The following is a 21448-nucleotide window of genomic DNA, read 5'->3' on the forward strand; positions in this document are numbered from 1 at the left end:
TATGACTGATTACCACCAGTTTATAATGGTAATGCAAATTGTATAGACCGGGTTGTAATGTGGAGATCATCATAAAATGAGATGTTTAATATCATGTACATATTTTACCTTACATATCTGGTCTAATTGTACACAATTCAAACAGCACACATTCTGCAGAAAAACACCTTTGTTTTTTTTTTTTGTTTTTTTTTTTTTTTTTTTTTGTTTGTTTGTTTTTTTATTTTTTTATAATCTTTATCAAAATGTACTAACTATTCATTCTTTTTAAACATCTTTTTTTGTTGATATAACCAGGACTGTGCAGGCTGAAGAAAAATGTTGTTGACCCAGTAAAATCAAATAATACTGATTGTAGCCCAATTTATTCAGTCAAATCCAGATGGCACCCCATCCTCTATTATTTCCTGCAAAATATTTCACTCTTCGTATTTTGTTCAGTGTAAGGCACTGTGCAAGGCTGACACAATTCATCCATCCCTAGCAAATGTTCTTAGAGGATTTTAGCATTGTATGCTTAGTAAAGTAAATAAAAAACAAAAACATTTAGTCCAGTCAAGTCAAGTCACCTTTATTTATATAGCGCTTTAAACAAACAAGATTGCGTCAAAGCAACTGAACAACATTAATTAGGAAAACAGTGTATCAATAATGCAAAATGACAGTTAAAAGCAGTTCATCATTGAATTCAGTGATGTCATCATGCAGCTCAGTTCAATTTAATCGTATCTGTGCAATAATTTAAACCAACTACGTGGTATAGAGTACACTGGTGAATGCAGAAGCATAGTTAGCCTAGTCCATCCAAACAGAATGATCCACTTGGCCTGTGGTCTACCCTCCAGCAGGACATAAACCCTGTTCCTCTTTAAAACGAGTGTCCGCTGTTATTGTCATCTAATAGAGAGCCTCTCAGCTGATCAGCTGAGTTTGTTTCAGTATGTACTTTGGCTGAGTGTTCTTCAGTGAAGTGCACTTGAATGGATTTGGGACATGGACACATTTGAGCTCAGTGTGTATGTGTGTTTGTCAGGTATATTCACTATGTGTTCGACCTGGGAAATGGACCGAGTCTTCTGAAGGGAAACAGCGACAGTCCTCTTAACGACAACCAGTGGCACAATGTGGTGATCACTCGAGACGCCAGCAACACACACACGCTAAAGGTGGACGCCAAGTCTGTCAGCCAGGTGGTCAACGGAGCGAAAAATCTGGACCTGAAAGGTCAGCCATACAGATTCACTTAACCTTTTGGTGACATTTTTGATTGTGTGTTTGACATTTCATATAATAAATAAATAAATAAATAAAAACCAGATTGGTATATTCATGTGAACAGGAAATTTTGCATATTGAGTGAGCACATAAACCTCACTATACAGTATGCCAATTTAGGAAGAAAATGGAAGTTATAGTTGAATGATTTCACTCTTTGCAGGTGATCTGTTCGTGGCCGGTTTGGGACCGAACATGTCCCAGAATCTGCCAAAGCTGGTGGTGTCTCGTGAGGGTTTCCAGGGCTGCTTAGCTTCCATGGATCTCAACGGCCGCCTGCCTGACCTCATCAATGATGCTCTCTTCCGCAGTGGGCAGATCGAACGTGGCTGTGAAGGTATGCATCATTATCTACAATTCAGTTTGAATGTTTACCAATCCCTGGCACACTGCTCTGTGTTTTAACCAGTAAATTCAAACCTGATTTAACCTCTGCACCTATTTTCTCTCTAATCTTTTTCTTTTACTTTTACTTATATTTTTTGTGCCTCAATGGAATTCTGGGTATTCTCTGTTGTTTTTTTTTGATATGAGAGCCCCTATAACCACTAGATGGCACCTTGACCGAGGGCACGTTAACAGCATTTTTTTTTTTTTTTGTGATTTGAATGAGGTAGTCATCTCATCATTATCCTTGCCTTACTAAAAAATGTACCCAAGTTACTCTCTCATTATCCTTCACACAAACACACGCACACATACACCCGCACACATACATTTTCCACTGTTTTGACTGACGTTCCCTCCACTAACCAGCCTCTGTTTTATTATCCAATTATTTCTGAAATTTCCTGCTAACAAAGTTGGTTTCACCAAAGCTGACCTGCAAGGTAGAGGGCTCAACCTATTCACCTCATACACACACACACACACCTGGCTGAAAGTTGCAGTGGGTTTTTACATTAATGTTCATCCGGTAAAACAGCTACTAAAACAACTGAACACTATTAAATACATGTATTTAACACTTTTCTATCTATTTCTATCTATCTATCTATCTATCTATCTATCTATCTATCTATTATAGCATGTTGCAGTATTGTGTACATACATATTTTTTACATGACTTTTCATTTAATCCAGAGCTGACATGTGCAGTAGCTGAGGGGAACTAAGATTAAATCCAGTCCCTATAAATATCCTCCTTAAAGAACATTCCAGCTCAAAGCTTTCCACTGAAGGCACATCAAAATCGAGACATTGTCTAGTGTCCCGCTGTTCTACAGCAATTGGCCACAATTCTCTCCCCTACTGAAACATTTTAATGGATGTTTTGGCAATTACTCATTTATATTGTGTTGAGAGCATCCAAGAGTGGTTCAGTTGGGGAATCATTAGAGGTGGAAACCAGCAAAAGAAAAGAAAGAATTCTTCCACTGCTTTCCTGACTCAATAAAAGCACTTTCAGCCAGTGGAGGCTTTCATACATCTGCACTCAGTGCTTTGCTCTTGTTTTGAATGCATGTCTGTCAGTTTGGTTTCTTTTGTTTATGATCTAAGCTGCCGGAATTGACATGTCATTATATGGTTTTAATGAATCTCGAATAGAGTGTAAACAGTTGTTTGCATTCCCTCTTAAAGATTCAATAATTGTCTATTATGAAGTGTAGATGAATTAAATGTGCATAGATGGTGTATTCACAGATATTTTTATTTTTATTTTTTCAGCGTGGCTGTTTTTGTATATCGAAAGAGATATTCTTCACTGCTTTAAAAAAAAAAAAAAAAACTTTTCTTAATCAATATTTTTCTCTTGTTTTCCAGTACATAGTGCTATATGTGAGATATTAGGACTTGCTTCCAGTCAATATATTTTGGGTTATTCATTTTTTTCTAAAATGTTAGTATAAACCCCAACATGGGTATCACTGGGGACAGCTGGAATGTCACAAAATGGCTTAGCTTAGCTAATGCATATTAATTATGTCATACACAAATGATTTAGCAAGATCTTTTACTATTTTGAAAAATCTGTGATTTATTCATCTGTACATGAGGATTTAACTTGATACTTGCATCTACCTGTGTTAGATTTTCAGGGATCCATGGTACTAATCTGTACCAACAGAACTTTTTATTGTAATAAACCAAAATTGCCTCTGTAAGTTAGTGACTGTTTATCGTTAGTGGGGACACATTAGTTTAGTCATTTTGTATAGTGATTTCACTAGAATGGACACCAGCCATGAGCAAGAGATAGATTAGAATATGAGAGCTGTGGGCTGGGGTAAACATGCTGCTGTAACTGATAAACTGCCAGACTGCTCAGCAAAACAACAATCATGAGAAAATCAAGTGCTGTATTGTCAGTCATTATAACAAACGCTGTATTGATACATCCCTGTTGTAGACACACATCTTTCTGCAGGCTATTTCAATAAGTTGCACAGACCATGCAAGTGCCCATAGGTGGATTAAAAAGTGATTTGTATTAAATTTGTCATATCTCCTCAACATAGCAACCCAGATATCATTATTTCAATTTTAATGTAGAAATTTAGACAATATTTTGTATTTTTAATTTCACCTTACAATATTCATAATGTTGCAATGCTGAAATAAAATAAGTAACAGAACTTTAAATGAAAATCTGTTTAAAATTTTTTGGGAAAAACAAGACATATTGAACATATTGAATAAGAAAAGTTTTTTTTTTATATATATATGTCTGAATGTTCGACTACAACAGTGTTGCTCAGTATTCAGGATGAATGCACTATCATGAATCTGTTTACCGAGCGTTAATGCTGACCCGTGAATGACCTTGCATGCATGCTAGTCTTGCTGTGCTGCCTGTGACTGAGATGCCTGCTGAAATCTGTCATTACTACTGACTCATGCTGTTCCTGTCACCTCCACATCAGGGCCCAGCACTACATGCCAGGAGGATTCATGCGCCAACATGGGTGTGTGCATGCAGCAGTGGGAGAACTTCACCTGCGACTGCTCCATGACTTCTTACTCTGGCACCCAGTGCAATGACCGTGAGTGGCTCAGTTACACTTTATTTTGCTGATTGTAATATCAAGTTGATTTTTGGTGTTGCTTTGTCATTAAAAATTAAAAAGGGATCTAATGAAGTGGTTAAAGGTAATGGTAAAAGGACTGAAATCTTGTAATATCTTCTGTTTTGTATTTACCCAAAGTAAAGTTTTTTCAGGTTCTGGATTTTGTGTGCTGTTGTTGAAGGTTTAGTGCTTTTTGGTATTGTTATATGAATAAGGAGCCATTTAATGTGATTCAAACAAGTACGATACATTAATATGTTTGTTGGCTTGGAACAATTGGAACAGGCAATCAATCAGTGCCTTCTAATTTTGGGGGTGGGGTTACAGGAAAGGCTGTGATTGGCTAATATAATTATTGCTCTCAGTAGCAAACAAAGGATGCTGAATTAGGAAAATGTCCTTCTTTTGTAAAAGTGGTTTTGGGTGAGTGAATGATAGTAGAACGACAGTGAGGAATGTGTGGTTCATCTATCCAGTCAGCAGACAGGTTAATAAGCTGTGAGCAGTTGTAATGAGGTGCAGTAAATGTTCAAATGTCAAATTAGCCCAGCAGCCTCTCAAACATGGCAACGAATACGTAAAAATCCTTCTCCTCTTGCTCTCTCTCTCTTTTATTTCTCTCTCTCTTTTTCTGTCTCCATTAATGAAGAATAAGCTGGCGTCTGTTTCTTTAATGATGTCTCCCATGTTTAACCTCCGGCAGTTGTACACCGTTTCATCACTCTGACATTTCTAATCATAGAGGCAAATTCAATTTCACCCCTCAAATGGGCTCTTGAGCTTGCGAGACAATACTGTGTAGGGTCACGGCAGTTACAGTGAGTGCCACAGCCTTGTAGGCTTGTAATATTAAACCAATGATCATTCTTAGGCCAAAAGTTTGTTCTTTAATTAATAAATAATTCAGTATAAAAATATATTGCTAGATGACAAGGTTTTAGTATGTGTGCATATTTATGTGTTAATCTATCATATCCATAATTAAGCTTGACTAATTCACCCTTAATTATCCATTCTTAATGAAGCATAATCAAGATCTTTTGTTCCGGAACAATGGAGAATTATTGTTTGTTGAAATTCTGCACTTTAAAACAATCTTTCTTCTTCTTCTTCTTCTTCTTCTTCTTCTTCTTCTTCTTCTTCTTCTTCTTCTTCTTCTTCTTCTTCTTATTATTATTATTATTATTATTTCTCAATAAATCTCACAAAAGTTTGTTTTACTTTTAGAAAAAAAAAATCTCATCTGTAATTATTGATGCTAATTTTTTGGCACAGGGGAGGGATAGAAGGTCATTTGAGTGCATTGCATTGAGAGTCTGTGCAGTTTGCATTTTGGGATGCTGCACATTGTGGCAAATGCGTTTTCATGTCATCTGTATTTTATGCATGCAGAAATATGTTTACTGTGGCCAGTTTACATGCTATGTGATTCAGAATAAGGTATAGTATGCAAGTATGCTATTTCAAACATAGCCTCTAGGTGGCAGCTGTGCGCCTGTCAAGCTGACACTAGCATGCACCACAGGATCAAACTGGAACACAATCCCCAGAGCATGCAATCAGTTATGCTTGTATTTTCATCACTGTCTTCATCTTTTGCCAAACACATGTACACAGACACATGCACAAATACACTCACGCATCACACGTCAAGCGCTCGTCCTCTCGCTTCCCACGTAAACGGTCCAAATTTAAAGTGGGCATGATGTCTTTTCTCTGTTTGATATCCAGAAACACAATGGCACACCACACAATGCCAAAAACTTGCACACTCCAGAGCAGAACAGAGGCCAGTGGTGTTAGTGGCCTAGAGAAATCACAACCCTGCGTGAGAGTGATTTTAATTATTGGGTATATTTGCCACAGTGTGCTTGTGGGAGAAAGAGAACATGGAGCAGCCTTTAATAACTCAAATCTGACTCAGTCCAACAGACAGACAGCCTAAATTAATCAGGTAGACAGACAGGCAGAGAGAGTGAGAGAGACCAAAAATGAGAACATTGTATGTGCGGTTAAAAATGGTGGACTCAGTCCGTAACCTAGATTTCAGCTGCAGGTTTTAAAGCGTGTTGTTCGAGCCAGAAGCTTTCTGCAGTTTTTTTGTCCGTGTCCATAAATCCTTCTATTGTGTTACGCTGAAGTCAGAGAGAATAGAAGGTGAATACGGCAGCGTATTCATCACGCTAGCCGAACAACACAACAGAGCGCTCAGCTAAAGCTCCAACAGACACCTCAGCCTCCAGGGCACCATCTTCAGCCAACTCAACACCTATTTATGAAGACCACAATACTTCTGTGTATTCCAGCATTCCGCAACAAAAGTTGCATGCTTAGCCACAGCATGTGTGCAAAGAAGGTAAATTTGCTAATAGGGTATTTCATTCCAAGAGAAATGCCAGATTCATTGTTTTGTTCTACGGTGAACTCCTCCCCTTCCAGCTTTATCACTATCCCGGCTTTTAATTTATCTCAAGGACGTTTGAGCTATAGGCTCAATCCAGAACATTGACCGAGGCAATTATTCAACTTGCGTAATTGAATTAGTACGTTCTATCCGTTATTTGCCCGCCTCCTCTCACAGAGGTCCCACTTTATAGTTTATAAGCGGTTTGAGAGGCATTCTGCACACGCACATATGCAACAAATCATAGAAACACAGGGAGAGTGAATCAGTTAATGTTGGCATTTGTAATCGTTTGAACCAATTTGCAATGAATCTTTGTGTGAGTCTGTAATCCTGCTGACAGTCAGAGTGTGCTCGATTGATTTCCTTCGAAAAATGCTGTTTGCTTTGGTGCTGGTTATTACACAAAATCAAATATCACAATAAACTCACAACTTAAGAAGATGGAAAAATAAACTTAGGGATGCCTTCAGCAATATCCTCAAGCGTGTGTTTACCTGATTTATCTCTATGTTATCCAGTTTTAAAATAAAATGGGAACCCACCCAAAATCTACTGTACCAACATGTCCGTAAACCACATTTCAACATTATTATACTAAAACTAAGTTGAATTTAATTTAATTTAAAAACTTTTCTTTTTTTTTTTTGTAATAATTACCAAAAATAATATTTTTTCATAGTGCATTTTTCTAAATATAAAGAATCAATACATCTGGGATAGCATGAGGGTAAGTAAATGGAGTATCCCTGTAATAGAATGAGGGGCTTCCTATTTTCGAAAGAGTGTCACTTGATGCGATCATAAAAGAACAATTGGAGTGCTCTTCGATATGTGGTTGGCACTTTTAGATTAAAGCTCTTCACTACAAATTGGGGTCTAGTGCAGATACAAGAAGCAAATAGGATGAGGAGTGTCTCGCCATTTTTGGTCCCTCGAAGTCTAGGGCCCCAGGGCCCAGACGGTAATCTTACCCTGCCAGCAAGCTTTAATAAAGTGATGTATTTCATCTTGTAGATGGTGTGATGGTTTGAGCTATGCTCTCCAGACTCATTGAAGTTAAGACTCAGCATCTGCTGTTACACTTAGGTGTGATGGAGATGTCCAACACCTCATTATTCATGATTGAGCTGTCGGTGAGAAACACCTCTGAAAGAGCTACCCTCTCTCTCTCTTCTGTGTCTCAAGTGAAATAAGGGCAACACATTTTTATGGCTGGACATTTATAACCCCCAGCATATGTACCTGAGGAGTCCCGCCTCTCCCTCCAGCACATGAATAATGCACAAGGCCCCTACATAAAACATGACGATGGAATGCAGGTGAAGGCAAACAGGTGTTCATGTGCCCCTGTTCCCTAGGATCCGGTTCTGGTTCAGTGTCAGTCACAGATGGAGAGGAAGACATGCCAGCTAGCTTCAATCAAGTGATTCTGCTTTTTGTGGCTATGTTTCAGGAAGAGATCCTCCTCACCACATCGCTATGAAAAACAGGGCCTCATCTAGCCACAAGGAAATGCAATATTATATCTGAGAGGCACCGCTTTCATGGTGCAAGAAGAAGCTCTTGTGCTTTGATGCTAAATGACAGATAGCGTAGCACTTTGCGGCGAGCGAGGCTTCTTGTTGGGGCTCTAGGGAGAGCAGCGTTACCCCATCAAACAGATGCTATTACACCCACGCACAAGCTAGTGAGAACGTAGATGTCTCTATTAAAACAGAATGTTTCAGGTGGAATGTGCAACAAAGTGCAAAAACGACTCACTGCTGGTCTTACCTGTAATGCCACATATCTGTTCATTTGCTAGCAACATGACAGGTAAAGGGTTTAGGAATAGATCAGCAATATATATATTCTTTCATTATTTACTCGTTGTCAGTGAAACATTTTTTACAGTGACACACAAAAGTAGAACATTTTGAAGAATTTTCTTAGAGCCCTTCCCATACAACATTCATAGCGACCACATCTGTAAAGAGGACAAAAATAACATAAAATGCAGAAAATAAAGATATAATAATTATTATTATTATTATTTTTACTGTAAATAATAATGTTGATAGCATATAGGTTTGTAATGACATGAGGGTGAGTAAAAAAATTCCTAATGTTTGGTTTTGTGGAATTTTTCAAGGTGAAGCACTAGAGGGCTTTCACATTATAGCTCTTACGGAAGAGTGGGAGAGTTCAGAGCACTGCGGATATTCCTGTTTGAAGATTATTTTCTTCATACCAGAAGCCTGACCTCAGCGTTACCTACATTTAGAACAGAGATAACGCTTACAGACGCTCACCTCTAAACCAGCAGACTCAGTGAATGAGACATTTTGTGGCTGCGTATAGCGATAAGAGCAGCTCTACTGCGGAGAGTCTGCAGAGATCTGAGAAAAAGGAAAATGATTGAATCAGTCACATTATGAAAACGAAAGGAGCACTGAACATCCATCTGCACTCTACAGCCTAGTAACCTTGAAGCAATGAGTAGGTTCTTTGCTCTGGTGTTTACTGACAAACATACAGACATCCATCAACATAGGTTTCTGCATTCCAGGGTTGGGCAACATTTAGAATTGAAGAACTACCTTCCTTTTGCTGGGTGTAAATTTGAATCGATTTGGGCATGTTGAATATAAACAGGAAGGGACAGGAAATGTAATTTACTTCACTTGCAGTTCAAAATGTTCAGCACAATCAAACAACAAAGAATGTCATGAAGGAATGTCCAAAACAAGGATTTCAATTTACTATTTAATACATATAGCCATTAAATTTTAAATCTGCTCTTTTATATAATTAATTGAGATATAAATGTTTTAATAATTTCACATACATAAAATTCCATTGTCTTCCTTAATGTTTATATGCATGCATACTATGCATACATCCTTATAATAATTTTAATGTTTTATTTGAGAAAAATTAATGAATGATTATTAATATCATATCATGTTTCTAGAAATGCATCACATGTTGTATGATATTATGTGTATGGGGAATTTATGAAAAAATGTCAAAAACTAACAATAATAAATAATTAGTCCTTAAATTCCAACTTCAACTCTGCATGATCTATATTATCTCAGTTCAGGGACTGAAACAGCCCAGGCTTGTCTATATCTACCAATCTATTAAACTGAATCAGTCATGGATGTGTTCAGCATTATTCAACAAATATTTTTCATAGTTTTCAGACTATTTCAAGTAATTACGTAAGTGAGATTAATGATTTCAGCAGACAGGGTGGTGCGCTGCCCTAATGAGCTCAACAGCGCCCCAACTTTTTTGGTGAAAAATGGAAATGCATCATAATTGAGAGCCATATGTTAAGATATGAGACCAGAGGTGGAAAGAGTACGAAAATATTCTACTCAAGTAAAAGTGCCATTACATGAATGAAATTTTACTTAAGTACAAGTAAAAGTACCAGTCTAAAAATCAACTCAAGTAAAACTAAAAAGTAGCTCGTTTAAAATTTACTCAGAGTAAAAATTACTTGGTTACATTTTTACAGTGGGAGGGAGGCAAAAATGGGACCAAGGGTGTCAAACTCAGTTTCTGGCCATAACCCTGCACAGTTTAGATATAACTACTCAATTGAAAGCATTATCATTTCAATGAAAGACATACATCCCTGCTGCTTACCCAATACAAGTAAACCTAAATCTGTTTTTACTAGTTTCCAAAAGTTCTGTAAATTTTTCATCTGTTGTAAATTGTTAGAGAAAGTTGGTGAGATAGTTGAAGGAGTTGTGAAGTTATTGCATGAAGATCACGTCACACGCTTCGCATTGATTCTATTGATCGTGGCCACAGTCCAGTGACAATATACTTTATTTATGCATGTCTACCAATTCTAAACCTCTCACAAGGATGTTGAAAATATAACTGGCTCTCACATATAAAGTAACTTTTGCCACAGTGGTTTTATATGAATGTCCTCTCAAGTTTAACAAGTTGCCATTGGTTTGAAATCAATAGGCATCTTCTTATTTGCTGAAGGCTTTTTTCCCTCTCTCTCTCTCTCTGAATTGATGTACTTAAGGCGCATGGACCTGATGTGGAAAGCAAATTGTTTGTCATTGAAGAGAGCATTTTATATGCCGCTCAGTTTCTCAACCTATTAAATGCATTTCTAGTTTTCCTCTTGTGGCAACATTTATATACAGGGATCAGAAAGTTTTGTTTTTTGTTGTCCTGTTCTGCTGAGATTTCAGCTTACCTGTTCTAAGCTGGTAAACTACTCAACCACAAAATGCTCAGTTACACATAATCCTTAAGAACATATTACAGAACATATTTTTATTACCATTTGAAAATATCAACAGTCAAGGATTTAGGAAGTTTTGTGGAAAGGTTAGCTATGGATATTTTGTTTTTAACTAAATGTTCTTTCAGGTGTAAATTGGCTTTGGTCTAACACTCCATCGAAGTATAAGGAGATGCATTCACAGGACCCATTCTTGTGCCACATGCTCATACAGTATGTTAGCCAGTAACTTCTTGTTAACCTCTTTCAACATCTGGCATCTTGAGCATTATTTTCTTAAAGTCGTTGACAGTTTTAAATAAATAGACCAATCATAATGATATGAAGTTGGGACAAGCATCTTGCATGTACTGTATTATGACCCTGTGGACAAAAGCATCATAGTACTGAAAATCATACTATGTCTGGCTATTCTAACCTCAACAGTCATCTATCAGTATATATTGCAAGTTAGCGTTAAAAATTATATACTGCCTTTCTGATCTAACATTAAAAATTATTGTTAAGAATACATTTCTAGTGATGTTTATTTGCAATGGCATGTATTACAAACTTATCTTTGTATTTTAACATGCATGGTTTCTGGAATTCTGCAATTGTCCTTTTTAAGATCATGCCCATGACAAATGACTTTACTGCTGTGTAAATTAATCAACCTTATCAGAGCACACTGTGTCTGTAGCTAATAGGCCCAGCTGTGATAATATTTTATCAGTTCTCAGAACAGGCATTGTTACTGTAGTTTGAAGCTCGGTCTGAAGCTTTTTTCCCCCTCATTAATTATTAAATTGAATCAGTTTCTGTTCAACTGCAGTTAAAATAAAAAATAATAAATAAATAAATAAATAATAATAATAATAATAATAATAATAATAGTAGTAAATAATAGTGGTTTAATTTCACATGGCTGTTGTTTCCCCTCTTAGTTATATTTTCTCTGTGTTTAGCTTTGTGAGCTTATCAACTCTTCTCACTCCTGGATGAAATGCCTCTAATAGACTGCGACTCTGTTGTAACCTTTCCAAGGAATATAATACTCAGGAAGCAAACTAGGACACCAATGTCATTTAGATTAAGGCTGAGCCCAAGAATGTTGTTATTGCATTCAGTGGGTGACAAGGGACCCAATTATCAGACAGGACTAATGCCTCCAGGGTCTGCCTTTTGAAATTGTTTCACATGTACGCAATAGTGGAGAGCTTTTGACTGGGATAAATACAAGGGTCAAAGACGGCAGGACGCAGTTGTGAAATTGTCAAAGCAATTTACACATATTTGATCAAATATGAACCATTTTGTGTCATGCCTTCATCCATAGAATTTAAAATGGTACTGGATGAGATGGAGTGCTTGCCCCTACAACACTGTATGTTTGTTGATGTACAAATTGTTGTACAGTATATAGTTTGCATGGGTGTATAGTAGTATTTCTATTCTATGAATTAAGTGTTAGTTATATATAAAAAAGAAAAATGCATTCTTGTTGTTTTGTGCCATGTATTGAATGCAAAATTAGATATTTAGCAGTTTAGGAACAAAACACACCATAAAAGTAGTTCACCTGACTTAGTAGTCATCTGAAGCCATAAATAGCTTTTTGTTAAAATGTCTTGGTTACGTATGGTAACCCTCGTTCCCTGAAGGAGGGAACGGAGACGTCATGTCGGTGACCGACTAATTGGGATATCGCTTCGATAGACCAATCTACTTCGAGAGTAAACTAAACGGGCGTCTCCATTCCCTCCTTCAGGGAACAAGGGTTACCATACTTAACCGAGACGTTCCCTTTCAGTCGGTCACTCTCGACGTCACGTACACGATCGATACGATCGATGGCTCACCGCCATGTTTTACCGGGGGCCAGGACGGGTGGGGCGGCCTGCCTATGCCCAGCTCTACGGCGCCACTTGCTGGAGGCTGCTGCGGATGCGGCGCGGGTGGATGCAGGGGGCCACCCTCAGTGAAAAACAGGCTGGGGCGCTGCGGCCAGCGGACGGGTGGAGGCAGCAGCTGCCCGCCAGGCAGAAGGTTGGACCGCCTCAGTCTGCTCCTGTGCAGCCAAGAACTGCTGGGCCAGGTTCTCAACCATGTCACCGAATACCCTTTTGCTGCACCGCCATCAAGGGTGGTGAGGGAGGAGGAGCCCACCAGAAGGTTTCTGGCAGTAAAAGGTGCCATCCACGACCTGGTGAGCTCATCATGCACTTCCGGGAAGAAAGGCTCACCAAAGGTGAAGCGCTGAGAACCAGCGCGAGCCACTTTGAGAAACCAATCAGCCTTACCCCCTTGGCGGCCCGGGAAAGCATAGCTGTCATCTCCGGATCAGAATCAGGCTTTGCCACCGTCCCTGGGGGGCGGCAGCGTGGCCGAATCTTCATCGGACAGCTTTCCTGCCGATACTGAGATTGACATCTAGTCGGGGGGAGGCCCACTGGATACCGCTGGTACGATCTTTGAAGGTAGCCCAGCGCATTCCGTGGGTTGCTCCACTGGATCGGAGGTGCAAGAGGAGTGATGGTCCACAGAGGGTTGGTTCCCTGCAGGGTTTGCCACCACTGTAATCCTCAAACCACCCGCACTACTGCTGGAAGTGGTTCTCGTCTGTCACCCGCCAGAATGAGCCCCAGATCGCGGCAGCGGCAATGGGACTCCGCCCCCCTGAAGGTAGCAGAGCCTGGTTTGCAGATGGTCATCTTCCTGCAGTGGGAACATGACTCATCCACGAAGGCCACCTCAGAGTGCTTGATGCCCAGAGACGTGAGACAGCGATCGTGAACATCACCTGTTGCCAGGTAATGACCGCACCCAGAAATGCATGGGTGAAATGGCATCCTTATAAGGAAGATCCGTCATCTTTACAAAGACGCACCCGTGAAGCTCTTTTAGAGAAATTTGCTCTTTAGGAAATGCACTTTTAGTGCTGAGGCGCACAGGGGAATTGGCCGCTTGCAACACGACAGGGGGTAGTGCAGCCTGAAGTGCACAACCCACTCGAGAGAGTGACCGACTGAAAGGGAACTGATTAACAACTAAAGCTGTTTACAAAAGAAAAAAAAAAAGTGATTGGACCATCTATACTCAAATCTCATTCACATTTTTATATATTCGTATATGCATGGTAGCTATGAATATGAATATGTTGAAGCACAAAAGAGATACAATATACATGAGGGAAAGGTTTTCAATAAATAACTGCTTCTAAAGAACTCCTTTAATGGTGGTTTTATTTTTGGAGCTTGACATCCACTGCTTTTATACCAGATTTTGCAGAAGTGTATCAAAAGCTTCATTTTCACCATAACATCAATCGATAATCAGGTCACATGGCCCTCAGATACAGAAAACATTTCAAGCAATTCAACGAAGCAGCATGTCTGCCTTTCTTTTGTTTTCAGTAAACATGTTCATCCCATTGACGTCACCATTGACGAATCTTTTGTACAGTTCTTTGCAGTGAAACAAATCTCATCTCTGTCCCAAGGTGCTTGCTCTAGGTGGATGTTCTGAATGGCTTTTTCTCTGATCTTTCCCAGCCAATTACACAGATGTTGCATCCTCTCACCAGTGTTATGGCACCATTTCCAATCCCCGTCCTGATCATGTTTTGTGATTGGGTTCTCAGTAATGGGGCACTCATAACCACACCTTCGTTGTCACAGGCATCTGTTTTGCTTCCATTCAGTAGCTTTATGTACTCCCCATACTTGAGCTCTACGCTGTTGTATTTGTATGTGGTGACAAAAGCCTGAGATGTGAACAGGCTGGGTGGAAGGGGACACAGAAGGGTATTACGAACATGCAAGGTTGGAGCCACACCATCTGTCCTGCTGTTGGGCTGCTGGTGTTTGGCTTGCTGTGGTTCTTCATGACATCGGGCCCTCCTCACTGCAGCAACTCGGCGGGACTTAGTGCTGCCCTCGGCTGCCCCTTGCTCAGTCTGTGAGGGCAGAAATTGGAGTGATTTATTGCATGGTTCATTGTCTAATGGCAGCACTCTGCGAAGACAACACTCGGTAATGAGTCTTTTAAAATTAGCTGAGACTCACAAGAGATGTAGAGAGAGATGTGTGTGAGGTTTTGTGTTAGTTTGAGACAGATTTCCTTTCCTCACCTTAAAACGATGACACAATAAATAAAGGAAATGTCTTGTTAATTAAATTTTGAGAGAGAGAGAGAGAGAGAGAGAGAGATATTTTTCCTGCACAGATACTGTATTGGCTTCTTATCTGTTTACAGGGAAAATGGAATATAGCAGTGACATGAAATATTTCACTAAATGTTGATAAAAATCTTCACATTCATTGGTTGTCATCTCTGTAGATACATAAGTAGTGTAGTGCTGTTTGATGATGTGAAAAGCAAAAATAACACAATGGAACACACTTATTATCAGGCTTTACCAGTGGAGACTAATTCCTAAGTTGCTTCATTTTGTGTTTGTGTGTGTGTGCTTTTTTTTTTTTTTTTTTTTTTGTAGATCACTTTCTAAAAACTACTATCACTGTAATTTACAAAGACCAGCAATGCTAACATTATCTAGAGAACTACTGAATGCATCTTTAAATGCCCTTTTATTGTGTGGGAAAAAAGGTTTTCTCAAATTCATCTTCTAAAATTTTATCTGAGAAAATTTTAAATTATTATGGCTGGTCAAAAAGGTCATTGAATTCTACACTGTAAAAATATACTGTTAAATTTATGGTATTTAAAAAATGGCAGCTGTTATTGCCAGAAATTGCAATGTTTACCGTATTGCATGCTTATACTGTATGTTATACTACATCTTACAATTCTTTTACAATCTGCAAATTTGGCTGCAAAATTAGTGGCAGGCCTCCTGCTGTGTACAGTACATTTGGTTCAAGTCAGTTTTCATTTCAGCATCATCATTCCTGGTGTGACCTCTTTTCAAGCGAGGTCTAAGTGATGGAAAGGCAAACAGACGTCTTTGGCTCATAATAATGATTATTTCATGAGCTTAAGGTTTCAATTATCCATTATCATTTCAGCAGAAGGATCACTCCGAGTAATAGAGCTAAGTTTAGCCATGCAGTGGTTGGTATAATTCTTATGGGAACTTAAATTAAAGTGCATAAACTCCCATAGGACATTTTTTAATTTAAAGGGGAGATACAGAAGCTAAGCTGTGAGTGTTTGTGTGTTTTCCTTTGAGGGCCCTCCCTGGTTTTCTGAGGAAACACATCACTGTCGAAGCGTCTGTGGGTTGTGATAATGTTTTAATTTTTTTTAAAGGATTTGTATTTCATAACAGTCATTTTGACGTGCTATGTCTATATGCATTATGCTCGACACACTGGAGCCTGTTCACAATCACGTGAAAGTGACTCTCTTTCTCATAATTGAAGACCATCACTGTTATGTGGTGTTTGATCTATGATGGCAACAGGACATAGCTTATGAGCCTGATGGGAAGGTGTTGAGCAGCTCTGAGCGTAGCACTGTAGATTGATGGAGCTGAGGAAGATGAAGATGAATCATATCAGGAGGGACCATGAATCTTAGTCAGTTTAGTCAGGAGACCAGAGCTGGTACGTTTCCTCAGAACAGATGATTTCAAAGTGCAATATATTCATCCAGTGAGATGTTGTTTAACTCTAGTGTTATAGATGAATTTGTACTAAAAGTAAAACATTTGCACACTGTACTGCCGAAATCTGACTATACGTGCACAATATATGATATATAATTTGTTGACAAATTATTATCGACACCACTGAAATTATAGCCCATCACTGTAGTATAATAAGAATTTAAAAATTGAATTATTATAATTATTATTATTATTATTATTATTATATTATCTTTCTACATATCATACACAATATTCAAAAATCATTAGGCAGAAAATACTTTACTGAAACCAAGAACTAAAACCAATGGACACATATATATATATATATATTACCCATACTTCCATATTTCATCAAATATTGTATTTTTGTTTCCATGTTATATTAGAGGGTTTATTAATGACTCATTTTAATTAATAGTTATGGTTAATTAATAACAGTGTCAAACATGGGGTTTATTAACAACTTATTTTAATTAATGGTTATGGTTAAACAATAAGCTGATTAGATAGCCACAGTTTAAAGGGTTTAAAATGCAAAAGTAATATTAAAGGGCAAAAACAATCACATCTTACATAACTGCAGTGACAATTTCAGATGAGAACAAAATTTGAATTGAATTAAGCTGTGTAATAAAAATAACTTTGCAACATCAACACTTTTATTGAACTTAATTGAACCAATACTGAACAAATTTAAGCTGAATAATGACATTTTATCGAGACATTTTAATAATGGCATACAGATATTGCCATCTGTATAGCTGCAATTTTTTTCATGTTTATTCATGTGAAACTGCTTTGAAATTGTATAAAAAAAATTGTGATTTTACTGCACTAGTCAAATGCATTTGGACAGTTTTGTACTGGTTTGTTTTTGTTGTGATACGATGTTAATATGATATGAAAACTTAGCAACTAGCCTATTCTATCAGTTGACTTTCGATTTCCACAATATTAAGAATAGATGGCTAGTCCACTTCAGGGTTTATTGTGGTATTGTCTTTCAGTGCTTACAGAGACTGTTGGCAGCAATAAATAAACTCTCAGAGACAAACCAAGGATTGTGTCAAAGAGTAACAAACCACTGCATTCAGTTCCTGTCTGGATGTAGGTCTACAGAAATTACATTTATGTCAACATAACCAGATATTATTGTTGTGAGAGGGCAGGGATAGACGAACCGTATTTTTACACTTGATTGCTGGTTGATTTGTTTGTTGTGGTTTGGTCTGCATTTGTTGGCTGGTGTCCTCAGGGCAGAAGGGAATGTTGTTGGTATTATGCAGACTGCAGTTTGGTTTAATTCACATCAGGGCTGTCAGACTGATATGTTGGGCACAGGATTTGGGAGTGGGGGGTATGCTGCTCTGGGTTGAGCTCAGAGTCAGAGATTGACATAAAGCTAGATGCTGCACACTTGCCCATTATAGCAGTGTTATGCCTTATACTTTTTCTCGTATCAGTATATTCGAATGCTGGTTACACACTATATCTTAAGGTCCAGATCTCACTATTAACTATATTAACCTTTTACTTTTGCCTCAAAAAACCTTCATCTATTTGAAGTGGCAAGTTTTGAATGACGTTTTTTGATTATTTTTTAAGATCATTTTAAGCATTTTTGTGTTTATTGATTCACTTTCTTCCTTCTCCTTTTATACTCTATCCTAACAGAGCAGTTGAGGGGTTGTTATGCAGTTAAGATGTTGCATAAAAAGCTCTCTGAAGGCAATCTGCGTTTTTTTATTGAAGTCACTGTCCTTCTGTTATATGAAATTGACACTTGGATCAACAAAACTACACTTTTCCTGAGCTGCTGTGATGACTGATATAATCACGTTTTGAGATGTGACTTAGACTTTCAAAAATCCACCAAAATCCTTGATTAAAAATCCTTAAAAAAATTAAATAAAAAATTTAATTTTATATATATATATAAAATATTGCTTATTAATTATTACTAGGCAACCACTTGTGAATATTGGGTATTGTAATGTTTGCAATGTGCAGGTGTCTTTGAAAACACCAAAGTCACCATGGTTTAAAACGGTGCATTAGTTCACAAAAAGATGTGTAGGAAAGATTTTTGGAACTACATTCTCTACTACTTGATTGCAAATGGCATTTTTTAGTATTAACAATTTTCAGATGTTATGATGTGGAGCTAAACCAATGCTATCTAAGACCGATTAAAATGGCCAAAAGATGACAATAATAAAATGTCCCCTAAATTCAGTCCTGTACTACTTAATAAAAAAAATTTAAAAACCTGAACCTTTCAAAAACTGAAACATAATGTTCAAGTAAAATAATATAAATTATTTATTATACAAAAAGACTGGAATTCACTACACAACTGCCAGAAGTCAACGTCACTTAAAGGATATCATGATATTATACGTAAGCACTCATTTTAGAACACATATTGTGCTTAATTCTTGTTGAAATCTGTACAGGCCATACTGACCCCTTGGCTCTTTTTTCTTTTTCTTTCTTTTTTTTTTTTTTCTTTTTTTTTTGGGTGGGGGTGGGGGGGGCACAAAGTATCTGACTCTGCGTGAGTTTGTTTGAAACTTGGGTAGTGTTTGAGCTATTTAAATATGCCTGTCATGGTGCTAAACCAGTGCAGTTAGAGCTGATTTATTTATTTGGTCCCACTTTATATTGTGTCCCTAATACCTGTGTACTTATATAGTAACTAGATGTGTACATAGTATAAGTACACAGTTTAAGTAAACATTAGTACATAGTATCTACAACTCTAATGTTTGTGTAACTGTACATATATAACAACCCACTGAATGGTATGTGTAAGTAAAAAACTGTAACAGGACATTGGTAACAACACTTTTTGGTAATGAAAGTACAAATGTGTAACAGGACTAACAGCACTTTTTGGAAAAAGGAAGTGTTACACATTATATTAGATTTATCATGCAATAACTCTGATGTTACACAGCAATGGCCAGTAAGTTAGGCTTTACATATAAATTGTTGTTAGTGTCTAGAATGTTACACTTTATATTAAGTGGACAGTTCCTGAGGAGTTACCATGTAAGTACACTGGTATTACAGTGGTGCGCCAACACTCGAGATCCAATTCCTCCCACTTTACATATCCCTAAACCTACCCATTTCCAGCCCCTGGATCCCATTTCCACCCCTAAACCTACCCATCTCCACCCACTGGATCAAATGGTTCCAATTACTCTTATACATGTTGTTAAAAAATGTAGTTATATAATTCCTATTACACAAGAACTTAGTGAAATGAAAAAAAATAATAATAATGTGGTTACCAATGTCCTGTAACACATTTGTACTTACATAAACCATCCTGAGTTACATGTGTGTAGTTACAGAAATATTGCTGCTGTAGAAACTATGTACCAGTGTGTACTTACACTGTGGTTACATACTACGTACACATGTGGTTACAATGTAAGTACATAGGTATTAGGGACACAATATAAAGTGGGACCCATTTATTTATTTATTTATTTATTTTATTATTATTATTATTATTGTTATAGTACAGTGAATTTTGAGAGGAAACAACACATTTAGAAGTTTTTGTTTGGTAAATTTGTCTCATTGTGTAAACCTTGTGTGCAGTAAATCTGGTGTTGTCATATCATGTATTATGCCTTTCCTGCTGGTGTGGCAAAGTATTTGTTGTGGTTTGGTCTGTAATTTTCAAGCTCAATGCATTTTGTGTTTTTTATCTGCTTTTCAGACACTGGAAAAGGAAAGAAAATAGCTTTGACTCCAGTGTGAACTTTTGCAGTAATGGCTGCTCTTGTGCAGCAGAGAAGCAGTTTTAAAATGTAGGAACTTTAATGGGGTGGTCACGGCAGACCAGGCTGCTATTCGCCGCCGTTTCCACTAAAGCCGCAGGCAGGTATGTGAGCAAGGTCTAATTATGAGCAGGGGGCAAAGCGAACAACTACCTGTCCATTTCTCAACACAATAATGATTAGGGAGGACATGACCTCAAGTATAAAACTGCTTGGTTATAGATTTTTTTTTTTTTTTCTGTCTTGAAACTTCCTTTTAAAATACTTCTAAAAATAAGATTAATAAACATGAGAAACACAACCATGTAAGTATTGTCTATTACTAAACGATCTAACATTTACAGAGTATATACATAAAATTAGATTTCTATGATGCTTGGTTTTAAAATTATACTTTTTATTATCTTGCATATTTGTAAACTATACTTGCCATTTCAGAGCACGTGAGAGATGAGTAAGTCAAATAGAGTAAATAAATGCATACAGATTCATTCAAAACATTTAAAAATGTAAATTTAGTTCCATGTTTCAAAAAAAATAATGATTATATAGGCCATAACCTGACGTATAAAACCACTCAGTTTGAGTTTTGCAGGTAGTCTGCTGTGCAACATCCTGTTTAAAAAGACTTCTGTGAAATAGATTAATAAAATGTACGTGTGGAGATACGACCATGTAAGCGAAAATTAATACTCTCTGTGTTGATCTGCCATATTTAATAGGACTTTGTGTTTTTTGCCATAGTCTCTGACATAAATGATTGCGTTGGAGGCAATGCGGTTTCCCTCATAATTACTTTTTGGTATATTGCTCTTGTCCATTGTCAGCTTCAATAAGACGTGAACACTTTGAGTTCTTGGTGTGTTTGTGATGATGTGGGTTAGTGTGAAAGAGAAAGATGTGACTATCATATGCATTGAGTGGTGAGATGTGACAGATACTCCTTACTCTCTATGGCTCAGTTTCTGTGTGAAGACATCAGAAAGGACTGTCACACAGTCATTAATACAATATGTGTATGCTACCATATAAACAGTGGGGGACGAAGTACACAAATCAAATACTAATATGTATAATAAAATATTACTCCAGTAAAAGTAAAAG

General features: G+C 37.5%; 1 protein-coding gene across 26 annotated transcripts in view; it reads left to right on the plus strand.

Annotated features, from left to right (window-relative positions):
* Nucleotides 1-21448, plus strand: part of LOC109102711 (neurexin-3b) — a 332713-nt gene that overhangs the window by 154348 nt on the left and 156917 nt on the right. For 16 of the 26 annotated variants that reach the window (XR_006157472.1, XR_006157473.1, XM_042746642.1 and 13 more), the window contains 4 exons: nucleotides 1034-1224; nucleotides 1439-1612; nucleotides 2079-2105; nucleotides 4140-4259. Coding sequence is in view for 22 of the 26 variants with exons in the window: in XM_042746642.1 (XP_042602576.1) it covers nucleotides 1034-1224; nucleotides 1439-1612; nucleotides 2079-2105; nucleotides 4140-4259 (512 nt within the window). In the remaining 4 variants the exon portion in view is untranslated. The remainder of the gene's footprint in view (nucleotides 1-1033; nucleotides 1225-1438; nucleotides 1613-2078; nucleotides 2106-4139; nucleotides 4260-21448) is intronic. The other 10 variants (XR_006157474.1, XR_006157475.1, XM_042746628.1 and 7 more) reach the window with 1 other exon arrangement.

This window comes from Cyprinus carpio, chromosome B20 (assembly GCF_018340385.1).
Source record: "Cyprinus carpio isolate SPL01 chromosome B20, ASM1834038v1, whole genome shotgun sequence".
NCBI lineage: Eukaryota > Metazoa > Chordata > Actinopteri > Cypriniformes > Cyprinidae > Cyprinus > Cyprinus carpio.